The sequence below is a fragment of the Pimephales promelas genome, chromosome 11, assembly GCF_988280905.1.
Source record: "Pimephales promelas chromosome 11, fPimPro1.hap1.1, whole genome shotgun sequence".
NCBI classification, from domain to species: Eukaryota; Metazoa; Chordata; class Actinopteri; order Cypriniformes; family Leuciscidae; genus Pimephales; species Pimephales promelas.
Genome location: NC_142779.1, coordinates 9,404,136 through 9,420,888, shown reverse-complemented (window position 1 = coordinate 9,420,888; position 16,753 = coordinate 9,404,136). Strand labels below are relative to the sequence as shown.

At 37.4% G+C, this 16,753-nt stretch overlaps 1 protein-coding gene across 2 annotated transcripts in view; it reads left to right on the top strand.

Annotated features, from left to right (window-relative positions):
• Positions 1-327: 327 nt before the first annotated feature.
• Positions 328-16,753, top strand: part of gabrb1 (gamma-aminobutyric acid type A receptor subunit beta1) — a 41,820-nt gene continuing 25,394 nt past the window's right edge. For both annotated transcript variants that reach the window (XM_089116923.1, XM_089116922.1), the window contains exon 1: positions 328-519. In XM_089116923.1, the coding sequence (XP_088973049.1) occupies positions 475-519 (45 nt within the window). In that variant the 5' untranslated portion in view covers positions 328-474. The remainder of the gene's footprint in view (positions 520-16,753) is intronic.

Here is a 16,753-nt window from a genome sequence, read left to right as displayed (position 1 = left end):
GGGCATCCAAGATGACGTAGGTGTCTTGTTTCCACAGTATTTTCAATTTTGACATTTTTCGGAAGTTTTACCTTTCACTTAACATATTTTGATATACGGGAATTCACAATGGAAGACGATTTCGATATATCTAAATATGTTTAGTGAAAGGTAAAACTTGAAATCTCCGTGTAAACAATGCGTGGCATAGACGCGCGAGGGATCACTTCCGGCGTAAAGTCTGGAGACGGGTTCAGTTCGGTTCAGTTGGACGTCTGATTCAGATTAGTTCGACGGCTAACAAGAGGTAAAAAAAAACTATATAAATACTGTTTCGTTTACCGTTTCGTGTCATAGGCCATCAATGTGAACTTAGTTACATTTACGATTCATTAAATCATGTTTAATTTGGACTTCTCTGTGCATGCTCTTTGAGGTGGATTCCCTAAAACTGCATTATGACTGACAGACAACAATGAACGGTTTGACCAAAAAATGTCAAAAGGAAACAAAGACACCTACATCTTGGATGCCCTTGAGGTAAGCTAAAACATATCAAAAATTAATTTCAAAGTGAACTATCCCTTAATTGTTATTATTTCACACATGAATGAAGAAGTTACTCCATCTTAGGGACCATGTGACTAAACACTTTGTATATGATAAATCTACAACATTAAAAAAAGTGATTTAAAGGGCTAATGTACCCTTACCTTCCTGTCATTCCAAACCTGTATGACTTTTTTAATCTGTAAAACACAAAAAGAGAAATTAAGTACATTCAATACATTTTTCTTTTTGTGTTCTATACATAAATGATGACAACATTCATTTACGTTGCCATGGATCGCTTAAATACACACATCTGTGATTAGTTGTGAAACGTTTTCCTCACACTTTTGCTATTCGACAAATGTCTCACAACTAGAAAGCCTTTTATTTATGAGGGAAGGCCGATTCTCTCTCCCACCGTCGGGCCTCAGCTCTTTTATTTAAGTTCACTCACTTCTTGACAATTTAAACACACTCTATATACTTTTACTTCCAGTTACAGGTAGCCATTACAAGCTCTGTGATTATATTTTAGATGAAGACTGCTGTTTAACTGGGAATATAACAATAGCCTGCCATCACAAGGGCTGAAAAATGAAGAGAGAACTGAAAAGATAATTTTCCTGTTAGTTTGGAAATACAGACCATTTTCAGTCAGGTTTCTCAGCTATGATAACCACAAGCCTTATCACTGCATTGCGAGACGGCTTTGGTTTAATAGAGTTGCTCTTTTCTGCTTGCTGAGTAACTGTTTTGTAGTCTGTACTTATCGAATGCAGTGTTAGAACTGAAAGATGTGCTGCCACTGAACTGTAATGAAATGAAAGGGTGTACATGAGGACAACAAAGCTGAGAGAAATATGCTTGATGAAAAGAAAAACGTTGCAGTTGAGCGAGATATTTACATAGAAACCATCCCAAATCAATTTCTCCTCGCATCAACAGGTTAAAGCAGCATGAATAAAACATCTTGAACAAGGTGTAGTTCAGTACACACTGCAAATGGTAAAGTTATGAATTTTTAATGTCTCAAACTGTCCTATACTCGCATAAAAGGATGTGCTTGTTTCTTCTATACATGAGGACATCAATGCATTGCAAATCCAAGCAACTATTCACCAATATTTCATGAAGAAAACACAGATGAAAAGTATTTTTAGCATGAATAGAGACTTTTAACTCTTAAAGGGCCACTGAAGTGCCTTGAAACGTGCAGGAATATATGTGTTGACAGAATTCCTACAGAAACAGGAAGAAAAAATAGGACATGTCGAACATCTTTAAAATAGCCAATAGCGTTTCCTCTGAGCTTAGTAAAGCTGCAGTTTCCCCATAATCTCTAACTGTTTCTCCTCATAATCTCCCCAATTTCGCTTTAAAATATAGCATTCTGTACAGAATTTAAATATATCCAATATGTTTTCTGGTATGCGCCAACGATCCAATCGAAAGCATATTTACACTGTCTGAATCATTCCCTACCCCCTATATAGTGCACTGTGTCATTCACCATGTCAAAAATAGTAAATGTGTGAAGCTGCAGCTTCAGCATTATAATGTAGGGGGTGGGTCGCTTAGATTCTAAAGAGTATTTGATTGGACAGAAAATCTGACATGAAGCTGAAGTGCAGAGTGATGTCATCAAAATCATTGATCTAAAGAAAGTGTAAAAAGAAAGGAATGTAAAACCTGCGTGAAGCAGCCCAATGCCAACCTTGCTTCAACTTCAGTAAACGTATTACTTAACCAACAAATTAAAAAACTTGAAGAAAAGCTTTGATTATTTTAAGTGAAAATGAGCCCTCGCCGTCTAATTATCTATATCACTTACATGATTGCGTAACTCAGGATCCGCACGTATCTGAAAATCCATACACACTTGGAAAAAAATCAATTTGATTGGCTGATGAATCTGGCAATCTGAAATTGGATTGGATTCTTTTGTAATTGTAATTGGATTCTAATTATGTGTACTGTCGAGGGATTCGCTTGTAATTCTGTGTGAAATTGTGTTTCACAAAGTTTGCTGCTTCAGTTGTTGTGATGTTGATTTACATTGTTTCTAGATTATTGCGCAGAGTTATCAGATGCATTTTAAATAATTGTAAAAAGCTTAATTGGCCAAAAAAAAAAAAAAAGAAAAGAAAAGAAAGGCTTTTGGACAATGGCCTGGTGTCAAGAAGGGCATGCAGAAAAGAAGCTATACTGCTCTCAAAGAAAAACATCAAGAACAGACTAAAATTCTGTAGGAAGAAGTACAAGTATTGGACAGCAGAAGCCTTCTTTGAAATGTTTGGGACATCTGAAAAATCAATTGCCTGGAGAAGAAAAGGTGAACGCCATTAATCCTATGTTGTGCCAACAGTGAAAAATCATGAGACCATTTATGTGTGGGGTTGCTTTTCATCCAAGGGAGTGGGCTGTCTAAGTCTGCCCAAAACACTGCCAAGAATAAAGAATGGTTTCAAAACATCCACCTAGGACCAATTTAGAGATAATGTGTGCATTTCCCAGCATAATCGAAACTTGTCACGCAAGAGTGATAATGAAGTGACTCTGAGTTCATTACATTGAAATTTTGGATCAGTGGCCAGACAACTCCCCGAATCTTAATCCCACAGAGATCCACAAGGGCATATGGACAAGCAGAAGCTCCAAGGACTAATAAGATAAGAATAGGTTGTCCTCAGTCAAAATTTGGACCAGAAGCTGATATCCAGCATGAGTGAATTGCAGAAGTTATATGAAGAAGAAATGTCAACACTGTAAACATTGACTCTTTGCATATATTTAATGTTTTTGCCAATGAACGCCTTTAAAACTTATGAAATGCGTATCATTGTTTTCCAGTATGAAACATGAGAAAAAATAATCTACAAGTACTGAAGCAGCAAACTGTACTGTATATGCAAAACACAAAATTTATGTCACTGCCAATACTTTTGGCAACAGTTATATTTTTACATTAAAAAATAAACGTATGAAAATAAACGAAAATAAAATCAACCCATTGTTTCTTCAGAGGCTCAGAGGAAGGAAGTAAAAAAATACTTTTGTGTTCATTTGTACATCCGAAAACAACTGCCATGCTTTGCACGTTTGCAAGCTATGATATTTCTCAAGGAAAAACTAAAATCGTGCTCAGCGTTCATAATTCCTACTTTGTTTTCTTATGGGCGAGCTAAATTCTCTGGGCGTGAAAGGGGAGGTTACCTTTCCCCCGTACACTCTCAGAAAAAAAGGTACAAAAGCTGTCACTAGGGCGGTACCTTTTCAAAATACACTTAACTAAAGGGTGCATATTGGTACCTTAATGGTACAAATATGTTTTCAAAAGGTACAGTTTGTACCTAAAGGGTGCATATTGGTACCTTCATGTTACATATTTGTACCATTAAGGTACCAATATGCACCCTTTAGGTACAAACTGTACCTTTTGAAAACATATTTGTACCATTAAGGTACCAATATGCACCCTTTAGTTAAGTGTATTTTGAAAAGGTACCGCCCTAGTGACAGCTTTTGTACCTTTTTTTCTGAGAGTGTATGACGTCATATGGAGGAGATTCAAGATCGGCCCGTCTCAAGATCAGCTTTCATTTTCTCAAAGGCAGGGAAAGCCAAAGCTCGGTTTAAACCAATTGAATCTAGCCATGGGGGACCATATACAGGCTAGGGGAACTCATATTAATGTTACAAAACCCCAGAAAGTGAAGATTTCATGTCAGGGGCCTTTAAGGGATAAAATGATTGACTACAAAGGGGGTACTACCTCACTGCTGGCCAAAATTTCAAATTCCAAGGACATTCTGAACATCAGAGAAGCAAAACTTCATCTTTCGTTTAAATGTTTCAAACCAGGCAGAGGAAATTCCAGGGGTCTTGGGAAGCCACAGCGTTCTTCATTCTGCATGAAATAAGACTGTTTATGTGCTAGGTCTCTCGTGATGAAAGCAGTGTTTGGCTAAACTTTACTTGCCTTCACAAATTTATGCGCCTATCACACACACACTGAGTCCTGTAGGTGGGCTTTCCCTTTCCACTCCACTTATCCCTTTGAAGATGGTACACAGAAACAGTTGATGAGAGAGAAGAAAAGTGCAGTTTTAACAGTTGTGACAGCAGATCAGATAAGAGAAGCGAAGCCCACTAATGAAGGAGAGGATGAGAAGGAAGTTATTTAGGGAATAACTAATCATGCCATGCCAAGTCTGTAGAGCAAAACCTGTGCTGTTTTGTTTATTATTATTTTTTATATTAAAACATATAACCCCGCAGGCTTATACTGTAAAAAATATTCTTGGTTTAACTTAAAAAAATGAAGTAACCTGGCTGCCTTAAAATTTTAAGTTCATTCAAATGGAAAACTTGAGTTAATACAATGAAGGAGATTGATTTAATCATCAGAAACTCAAAATATGATGTTATCTGAACTATATAAATTATTTAAGTTGATTTGAAAAACGAAAAAATGTTGTGATTAGAAATCATGAAAATATTTTTTTACAGTGTGGGGGGTAAATCACATTATGAAATAAAATATTTTCTTCAAAACACGCTGGCCATTATTGGCTCCCTGTTTTTAAATACTTTTTGCAACCTCCTTTTGCCAAGATAACAAACCCAGCCTTTGGTTTACATTTTTAAATTACATTTTTAACCACACGTTTGGGTTTCTTCATATTTGACCCATAATTGGGTTAAACCAATCCAGCATTTTTTAGAGTATGGAGAACAACTAATAAAAGATCAGAGATCATTCCTCCATACAGATTTTCTCCAGATCCTTCAGATTCACAAGTTCATATTGGTGCTTCTTCTCTTCAGTTTACCCCACTCCATTTCTATTGGGTTCAGTTTAGAGGGCTGGGACAGTCATTGCAGAAGTTTCATTTTGTGCTCAGTTGTGCTCAACCCATTTTTGTGTTGATTTTGATTTGTGTTTTGAACCGTGATTTTTTTTATCTGTTGGTATTTGCTAGAATCCATAATACCATGTAAGATGCAGGACCTCTAGCAAAAAAATTGGATTATAACATAAAAGATCCAGCAGTATATTTAACCGTAGGCATGGGGTACTTTTTATCCCTGTTTGAACCAAACCTAGCTGGTGGGTTTGCTGCCAAAAAGCCTTTTTTGTTTCATCTGACCATAGATTCTGGTCCCTTTTGAAGTTCCAGTCAAATCCGACAACTGAATGTGCTAGAGTTTGTTTTTGGAGCAGCGAAAAGGATTTTTCTTGAAACCCTCCAAAACCAACATGTGGTGATGTAGGGGTTGTTTGATACATATTTTTGGGCTTTCTGACCCCAAGACTCAAGTAATCTCTGCAATTCTCCATCTGTGATCCTTGGAGAGTCTTTGGCCACTCAAACTTTCCTCTTGACCGTGCATTAACACAATATAGACACATATCCTCTTCCTGGCAGATTCGTAACATCTTTAGTTGATTAGAACTTCTTAATTATTGCCCTTTGACCCTCCAGACTCCTCATCAATTTAGACTCAAAACTTGTCACTATTAATCTCGTCTTAAAACTGAATAATATCCTAAATTATTTCTTAATTTATGTACTATGTAAACACATGTATGTGTGTTTTTTACTGTAAACCACTTGGTTGAGGTTAAGGAGAGTCTTTCTTGCTTTTAGTCTATTATGATAATAATGCCAACCTGTCACTGCAGAGCTCCCCACAGGCAGCCCACTGGTAATAAAATCGACTCTGATTTATTACATTTGTGCCTGAGTCCAACACGTGTGTGTGTGTGTGTGTGTGTGTGTGTGTGTGTGTGTGTGTGTGTGTGTGTGTGTGTGTGTGTGTGTGTGTGTGTGTGTGTGTGTGTGCGCGTGTGTGTGTGTGTGTGTGTGTGTGTGAAACACAATAAAGGTGTCAGAGGATAAATGCAATGTTCATAAAAGAGTGAGCAGCATATGTGAAAATATATAGACAAAGGGGTGACATATTATGAATGCAGATATATGGAATCAGGTTAGAACTGAATAATGTGAGTGATTAAGATTCATTGCCATTCTCTGACATCAGTCTGCACATATACATTTTTTTTTGTCAAAGCCCTGGGAGTTTTCGGGTCAGAAAGTCTCTGGCTGGCCCATAAATCTTGATAGGGTTCATCCATAGCACCTCGTCCACACTCAAGACTCCATACAGATGTTTAATTATTTACACCCAGAACTAATTCATAGCAGATGTAGTGTGTGTGTGTGTGTGTGTGTGTGTGTGTGTGTAAATGTGTGTATATATAAATGTGTGTTTGTGTGTGTGTGTGTGAGCATGCGTATGTCTGTTTATGTGAGGGTCACAATGGCTGCATATGAATATTACATGAGAACGGGCCTTTAAATATGAATCCAATCCAGACAGATGGACTCTTATCTAGTCATTCATCTGAGGTCCATTTATCACCAGGCTGCTTTTAGAATGGCATAATAGAAAAGAAAAATGGAGAGAGAAAAGAAAAAATGGACGTGGTATAACGATACTATTATAGATTATAAAAAGGATGAGTGTGACAGTTATCATCCCCCTAATTTACAAACATATCCTGTCGCAAAATAAGAAAAAAAAAGTAACTAAACTCACTTTTTTTACCATGGCTAACATAACATTAAAAGAAAGTAGTTTGCAGTTACAATGTGTGGTAGAAAGACTCTCGTTTGGATCTTCTCGTTTGTGTGTATGTGCATCTGTGTAGCTAAGCCAATTTCTCAGTGAATTATAAGAGCGCAGGAGAGAGATGTGGTGATTTCAACGTCTGTTGACCTAAAGGAAATGCTATGGTTAAGAGAATTTGCTCAATGAAAAAATGTGGAATAATGTTTTTTAGGATTACAAATGTGCAATTTCGCTCTAACTGTAAAAAGAGATATCTACACTTAATTAAAATAATTTTGATACATTCATAATGATTTGATACATGTACATCAACAGCACTAGTGTGATATTGTAACTGTAAACAAAAGTTATTTAGGCAAACTATAAGAAAAAGAAGAAATATTGAACAGACTTTAGACACAATGTTGACTTTATGTATTTTTGGTCCACCCACATAACTATTCAGTGTCAAAGTAGAATGATTCAGTTAGTGTCTCAAAGCAACAAGTTCCTGAATGAATCAGGAGTTTTGAAAAAACAAAGTTTGAATTAATTATTCCATGATTCAATGTAAACACTTAAATCGCCCTGTCTCAAATGCCACCCTAAACACTCACAGTCTTGATACGAGTTCGTAATTTTGTGATGTAACGCACCTTTGACTTTCAAGCAGAAGTCTAAATGGCTCTTGCGCTCGACACAAATCTAAAAGGGGTTGGTCTGAAGTTGCTTCATTATTCATAGGTGTAGTTTGGGCGTAACGGGAAACAAATCAATAGGAACGTCATATCTCTTTCCCTTTAAAGAGATACGCCACTTTTTTTTTGGAAATATGCTCATTTTACCACTCCCCCAGAGTTAAACAGTCAAATCCTTTCAGCCGATTTTCTGATATTTAGAAGAATATCAGTAACCAGACAGTTTCTGGTCTCATTGACTTCCATAGTATATATTTTTTTCCTACTATGGAAGTCAATGAGACCAGAAGCTGTCTGGTTTCTGATATTCTTTTAAATATCAGAAAATCGGCTGAATGGATTAGAAAACGCTCAAACTCAAACATTCAACCCTGATGGGGGTTGTAAAATGAGCCTATTTCCAAAAAAAGTGGAGTATCCCTTTATATTAAGAGCATGATGAACGAGATGGGCTTGTTCCAATACTATACTATACAATACTATATGCGCAATACTATTATAACGGCACATTTACCAGGCGCGCTTCAGAATCGTTCACATCCGAGGAAATCGATGTTCTCGTCAGGGCCATAAAAGAAAGAAGTGACATATGGGACAAACCCACCCAAATTAGCTTCAGTTAAACATGCATATAATAATTTGGGTAAGTGTGTAAGCTTTATGTCTTTTTTTCCCATCGTCATGGACACAACAATGATTTCCCTCGTGTTTTAATATTTTTCCTTATAATAATGTATTATTTGCAAAAAGTAAAATGTATCTGTGTAGATCATCTACAGTGTACGCGCTTTGTTCACACTCTCTATTATAGCCAAGCATACACGCTTAAAATAGAATCTGAATGTACGCGCAACGCGCCACTGACTTCAGAATAGAGTTGAACCTAGTTCATCTAGCAAATTCATTCCCTAGTTTGCCGGCGTGCATCTGTGGAGGGAAAAGTACGCTTTGCACGGGTGCAAAATACAAATGATACATGCGTCGTGTACTAAGTAAATTGCGCTGGATTCAAGATAGGGCCCTATAAGTATGAAGAGTGCCATTGGGAGTGCCTTAAATGAATGACTCATAAGAGCAATTCATTGTCTCTACCTACTGGCGTAACTATATAACCTGCGGAAACAGTTACTGAATGAATCAATATTTTTTCGTTTGAGTCAGTTGAGTGAATGATTCAATGACTCACTCATAACAGTAATTTTTGCCACCTACTGGTTAACAATATAACCTGCAGAAACAGTCAATGAAAGATTCCCACAACTACACAAACTCACAGTCTGTCTAGAACCAGAAAAAAGCGGATTGATAGAAACAATATCCCTGCACTGTATTAGCAAATTTCAGAATGTAATATTATTTTTAATCAGAACAAATTGTTTCAAAGGTGAGAGGAAACACAGTGATTCTGACTATAATAATTATTATATTATAATTGATTCTGATTATAATTATAATAATAATTTACAATGATGCTTATAAAATGTAAGCATTATTAACCACATGCAGCTCAAATGCAATATGTTTTCTTTGGTATAAATAAGTATTTTTCTGTGTTTTGTAATTTTTCATAAATATTCATTTTTGTGTTGATTCGTGAGGCTGTTCCAAACTAATCTCTTATTATGATTCCTCATAAGCTTCTGGCAGATCTGAAGAATAGAATAAGAGCTTCCATTACTATTCACAGGGGGTAGCACACTGCATAAGATAATGTCCTGATGTTGCTATGGTGATCTCAGGCTCTTCTATCAAAGGTTTAAGGTGACATTTGGGGAGTTCAAATGGTTGATTAGAGAAAAATCTAAGTTATTAAAAAAATGTTTTTCAGCTGTCATCAAACCTTGAATTGAGATATCTCAGAGGGTCAAGGTTCATTAAGCACTTAGCCAAGAGAGAAAATGAGAGGGAGGATTGACAGGGGGCAGAACAGTCTGTGTGTGTTGTCCTTGAGGTCAGGTCACACTACGATCCATGGTGTATGATTAGTCAGGTCAAATATTGATGAAAGTTATACAGAGAGGAACATTTTACGAAGAATTGTATTCAAAAAAGATATGCCATATTATATAGCTGTCTGATATGCCACTGAATATATCATATTCATCAACTGTAAACTAATTTTCATTATTTTTATTATGATGTATATATTTTAGAGTAACACTGGCACTCAAATCAATTAAATCTGTTTATATGTAAAGCCGCTTTATTAAGCAATGATATATCATTGCCCTTATGTGGGGGACAGAAATGATGTGTTGTAATTTTTTCACTTCCCATAGCTGCCAAAAACAAATACAAGGCCCTTTTTCTGACAACAAGGCTAATGAAACCACTTAGATGCATGTCACCATCCGAGCACAGTTAGTCTCTGAAATCTCCTTCATTCACCCAAGTTGGTCTGCCTTTCTTTATGAAGGTCATTTGCTCATCTATGTCTAGACACTTGACCTTTCTTGGCCCCAAAAAAGAAACAATTTCACAAAGAACATTCTGACAAAAATGTTTCTGTGCCTTATGTTTCTCAAGTAAATTTGCACGGCCCATGTAGCATTTTTTTTTTTTTTAGCATTTTTCGAATTTATCACATTTCTTTTGTTACGAGATATATCATCAGCATAATTATTTGACTGAAAAGTTGAGGCTGGTCCTTCCTAGAATCCTAGATTTTTCAATGTGGTATCAGACTTTAACATCAAAACTGTTGGAATTTGCTTTGACAGCCAGCAGATCTATTTATTAAATATTTATTAAATATAAAAGATGTTAATTTGCAAAGAGTGGCTAAATATTATTTTATCTAATAAGTGTCCTGGGATAAACCTGAACAGTACACTGTTTTCGAAAGCCAGTGGCTATACTGCAACAAAAAAAAGGCAGGGCCGACTCTCCTGTCTGTTCAAAAACAGCATTACAGTTTGATGTAATGTAGAGCAGATGAGCAATGATGTGCTGGATGGCCGCAGGGTGTAAATACCACGGTAAATATGCAAGACTGACAGGTGAGTTGATCTGTGTTAGTGCTTGGGTCATTGATTTTGGGGAAAAATAATTAATTTTGGAACAACTTCATAGTGCTTGGCTGTCCAGTTCAGTGACTCATATGCTTAGTAGAAACGACCATCAGTTCCTCTCACTTTTCATTTTTTCCTCCCACTCAAACACCCACAAGTACATGTAATTATGACTTACATGTCTACTCTGACTACAGTAGTTTGTGTTTTGTGTATGGGTATTTATTTCTGCATTATGTATACTAGTTGCATATCCTGTATATATTGGTGGCTGCTTGTGTGTCTTTGACTTGCCTGGAGAGTGGCAACTGAAAGACATGTCTGTAATGTCTGATTGGAGCTGACATTTTGGGAGCCATGGTGATCAGTACGCCTCGCCACATCTCCACATCACACACTCCCCGATCTATTCACCATCCACTCACTGTAGACTAGTAAACATTCTGAAACCATAGCATTAACTGTTTTTCCCCCTCTGAAGTCTTTAAAGATAAGAGTCCTCCAGAAACACCTGAAACACACACAGAGACATTATTACTAGTCAAATGTACATGATGTCATCCCTCTCAAGTGTTATACTAACAGAAAGGAAGAGGTAAGCAAATGGGCATTTGATCGTTTAGAAAGCCTAGGCTGAAGAGAGCGAAATGCTGCGGCACACATTAATATCACAAGCACAGTTTGTGATGCACGCACTTTAAACATTTCCTCCCCTGCTTATGGTCCCAAGAGAGCTCTGTTGTGGATACGAGGCACAGATGGCCACTGTCAAGACTGCTGATAAAGTGAAACGTCAAGGCGTGTTTCTCATCACGCGCAACATTTTTGGAGCTTTTACGGAGCTCACACCGAAATATAAACTTGTCTTTGTACTTATGATACACACTCATATCTCCTATACTCTGGTGATTGCACCACAGCAATTTGATAATCTTTAAAGAAATGTACAGTTACGGCACATCTTGAAAAGATATCTTAGGGTGAATTCTAAAGGCATGTCCATATTGTGCTCCCCCAGGTTAAAGAAGTAAATCCATTTGCACTTACAGAGATAATCATGTTAGGTAATGTGCACACACATACTGAATGCATATATCAACACATCAAATATAAGCAAAATACTTTTTGGTGAAGTCACTCACGTGAAAGAATACTCACATCACATCTATGATGTGAGTAGATGATTTCAGACCTCCTTTTAATTAAGGAGATCTCTTAGATCTTGCTTCGGGCCCACTACGTCAAAGCAGGCATGGCCTAGGCCTATAAATATAGCTCGATTGACTGATATAATCTGATTTTTCATCTCCTCAGTGAAGCTCACGCATCGCTGAATCCGAAAAAGAAGAATCCGCACCGTCTGAGAAATGCTTTTTTTGCATCTGAAGACTAGGGCTTGTGTTGAAAAAATCGATTCACCAATTCTGAATCGGTTTTCATATTAATTTCTAAAGATCAATCCGTAACTCAGAGGATTGATTTAATAATAGGCCTACATTTTCCCCGTTCCCCAGTTTTCAGTAACATTAAGCAAATGGTTGTTTTGAAAACTCCAGAAACACTCAAAGCTGTGATAAGGCACCATTTCAGGTTCTGAACAAGCAATGCAGAGAACGAGCTTGACAAAAGCAAAGCAATTTGCAAAGCCTGCCAAATGGAGGTGAAGTATTGTGGAAATAGTACTAATCTCAGGAACCACATGATGTGACATCATCAAGACATCATAATGTTATCCAAGCCCGCCACTATTATAAGCTATTGCCATGGTGACTCTGAGGACTCATCTGGCATTTATTGCTTAAGTCTGCATTTCTGCCCGCTATGGTGCCGACCTATAAAAGCGCTGTACTCGGGCCATGGAAAAAAGATTGAGATAAAGCCAGAGCCTGAATGTCTTCCTAGTCCGCCTAGGAAAAGGACAGTGTTTGAGTCTCACCGTGGCCAGAGTTCCACCGAAACTTTTCGAATGTTCAGTTCCAGAAAATGCAACTGTTCCAGTGTATTTTGCAGTAAACAAGCTGGTTGTGGTGGTGTAATGGTGTGGGGGATGTTTTCTTGGCACACTTTAGGCCCCTTAGTGCCAATTGGGCATCGTTTAAATGCCACGGCCTACCTGAGCATTGTTTTTGACCATCTCCATCCCTTTATGGCCACCATGTACCCATCCTCTGATGGCTACTTCCAGCAGGATAATGCACCATGTCACAAAACTCAAATCATTTCAAATTGGTTTCTTGAACATGACAATGAGTTCATTGTGCTAAAACGTCCCCCACAGACACCAGATCTCAACCCAAAAGTTCATCTTTGGGATGTGGTAGAACGGGAGCTTTGTGGATGTGCATCCCACAAATCTCCATCAACTGCAAGATACAATCCAATCAATATGGGCCAACATTTCTAAAGAATGCTTTCAGCACCTTGTTGAATCAATGCCACGTAGAATTAATGCAGTTCTGAAGGCGAAAGTTGGTCAAACACAGTATTAGTATGGTGTTCCTAATAATCTTTTAAGTGAGTTTATTTTGTTTAGTTGATTACTTACAATATCTCAAATGTTTCAAACTATTTGTAAATTGTAAGAAAATTGTGTTTTTTTCCAAGGAAACGGGGTGTGTGAGCAGGGGTAAGGGAGTCGCCAATCAATGGCGTTATATCTGCGTTACCCTCGGTTTCCACCAGGTTTGACCTCGTACTGCCATAGTAACCATGGCGACAGACGTTGACAACTGAGTTATGCCCATACAATATGCCTGCATATTGTACCTTTAATAAATTGATTCTTGATTCCTTCATTTTATTTCAAACTGGCACTCCTACTTCCAATATTAGTCGACCAACTGTGTGAGAGAAATGGATGTAGGCTATATGAACCCCGCAGATGGATGAATAGAGCCAGGGATTCTTCTATAGATAGAAATAGTGCCCATTTGTGGCGAGCCATTTTGAAGCCATGCATCAGCCTGAATAAATAATGGCTTGATGACAGAAGAGTGTGGGACTGATAAAGATTCCAGCTGAAAATCCACAGTTCTTTTTAGGGTGAAGATATCTAGCATGCATCCACATGCATCTTCATCAAGACAGTGTAATCAACTACTTCCTCAGGATGTAATTTTGTACGTCTCTCTAAAGCTGATTTGAAGCGGATATGAAGGACTCATCTTGCTCTAAGCAAACAAACAACTTTAATCGTTACTTATTGTAATCTCAAACAGATTTTGAATTCCACAGTGGCAAAACACTGAAAAGTCCAATAATCTAGTGCACCTGACTCCATGAGATACCACTCATACAATGAGAAAACTGAAGAGTGTCAGACGAAAGACGCTTTAGTTAGAAGCGTTGTGACCGTTTCAGGTTTTGTTTTAGTCTTGGCAACGTCCCACACAAACTTGGTAATCGTCCCACATTTGGTTTGACCACCCTAGTTAGGATATGTGATTTGAGGAGTAATTATTATTAAAAATGTATTGCAATAATTTTGACAAATAAATAAAGATGAACTGAATATGTAAATCTCACATCTGTGCATATAGTAACCAACTCTTTAAAATGTTGCTATTTCACTCACTTTTGTCATAAGACAAGTCCAATAGGAGAGAAATGTAGCCTACCACAGGATTCAGTGCATGTACTCAGAGACACTGTACAAATACTTTCGATTTCTATTTGTTTTCATAAAACATCACATTCCAGATTTATGCATGGGGATACGCACAGTCAAATCGCGCACACACACTTCAGATGTAAATTTAAACTGAAAGTGGTTTGCCTTGTGTGTTCATGTAGATGTGTGGGTCCAGCGGGTGACACAGTACCAGATGCTGTCATGTCTTATTCATGTACATTTGGTCCTTGAATGATGCTTGACTTAGGCTAAGTGTCTTGTAACTGTGTGTGACATCACTTTTTAATCTCACAAGGTTATTTTTCCACCCCCCCAAAAAACAAACCATGAGTAGCTTGAACAACTTTGTCTGAACATCTTGCATCTGGAGCCTCAGGGTTGTCAGCTAAAGTACTTCTTTTCAGAAGTTTTAATGAACTCCCATCTGCTGTCCAGCTTCACTTCTATATTTCAACATGGGCTTTAAATTTTGTAAAAGAACACAAAACCAAACACAATAAAATGACTAAAAATATCCACACAGACAGGAATATTGGGATACAGCTGGATGTTGAATTGCAGAAAGTGTTTGGTGGATGCTGCGAGTGCAGTGAGTCATGGGTCAGTAAATGTACTGCACTTGTGGCATTTGGAATTGTTTGGTGTTCCACTTTTTCTCTATATCACTCTTTGGCCCTCTTTTTTTCCCCGCCATCACTCAGATTGAAATGGAAGTAGTAAAGACCTTTAAGTACACAGTACTATACACTGCAGACACCTTAACAGCACAAATGGTCAACAGAAATTCATCTAAATCACTGGAAACCTTTTTGCGTACACACACATGCCCATTCACAGTGATGATCAAAATGGCCTGTGCAAAACACACATAAGAGACATAAAAGTGTGTGTGTCTGAGTCTCAGTGAGAACACGTCTCACCTGTCAATCAAATAACATGGATAAAAAACTAAGCCCTAACCCTAGTCTCTCCTCCTCAGGCTTAAACTATTAAATAAACTAGACATGAGACCTTTCTAAAACATGGACAAGCCTAGAAGCAAGTACTGGTGTGCTTTAAACACAAAGCTTGCTTTCAAGATGTCCTCTGGAATTTTTCCTTTAATTAAAAAGTTTTACACGTGAAGAAAAAAAAAAGAGTACTTTTAAAATTGTTTACTCACTTGAGATGAAGAATCCAGTCAAAACAAAAGCTTCCAGTATGCAATGTTGCATCTACGCCACTAAGAGTCTAAGTTAAAGTCCATTAAAAAGTGGTCCTTACAACATGTGTTCAATATGGCTTCTGAAGCTTTTCAAAACTCTTAATCATTTGAACCATTTGCTTCGGAAAAGGCTTTACTGTTTTGGCTGGCGGAGTGCTAAATCAAAACATTGTAATGAAAGCTCAAACATGTATAATGACACCTTGTACAAACCAATTGCAAATGTTGTAATGAAAGTGCAGTATATTAAATGTAATCTACAAATAATTTAATACCATTGAAGTGAAGTAAAATGACTCGAAAGCCAAGTATGACAACCCAAAATCGGAATTTGTCCTCGGCATTTAGTCAGTGCACACACATAAGAAGCAGTTAGAGTATATGATGATTTAGAAGTGACTCACAAAAGAGCATTTTTGCATAAAACTATAAAGTTCTTCCTACTCATGATATCAATCATAATTTATTTACTTCTCAGATGTGTAGTTCAATTGCCCTCTGTATAATACTGTATTTCCTCCGGGGTTTTTTTGTTTTATTTTTTGGTGGGATGTAAACCAGCAAGGCAATACGGCAGCCGCCCCAATAGTCTCAATTGGGACCCAGGTCATATATTGCAATTCTTGTCCATTTGTTCCGACCAAGACAATTTAGTAATTATGCTGGTGTATATAGAGCGGTGAGAACATGTCAGTGTGTTGCATGAGTGATTTCATATTACAAGGCGAGTAATTAATCTCGACTAAGAGTCTCATTTACTTACAATCCACTATTAGGAATGATGAAGCATGCGATCAGATCTTTTATTAGAAGATGGAGATTGTTTGACTGAGGGTAAAAAAAACAGAGTCTATTAAAAGCAGGCAAAACTATCAATCTGGAGCTTTGGGGAAAGCTTCCATGCACTCATTTGCCATACCAAATTAGGTTGATTTCCATTTGTTACAGTACATCCAAGGCACAATTTCTCATATCATAATCATATCACATCTATTATTCAAAACACATTTTGATCCTGGATCACAGCAGCAGGATCAGCAGTATCATACAAATGTGCATTTGT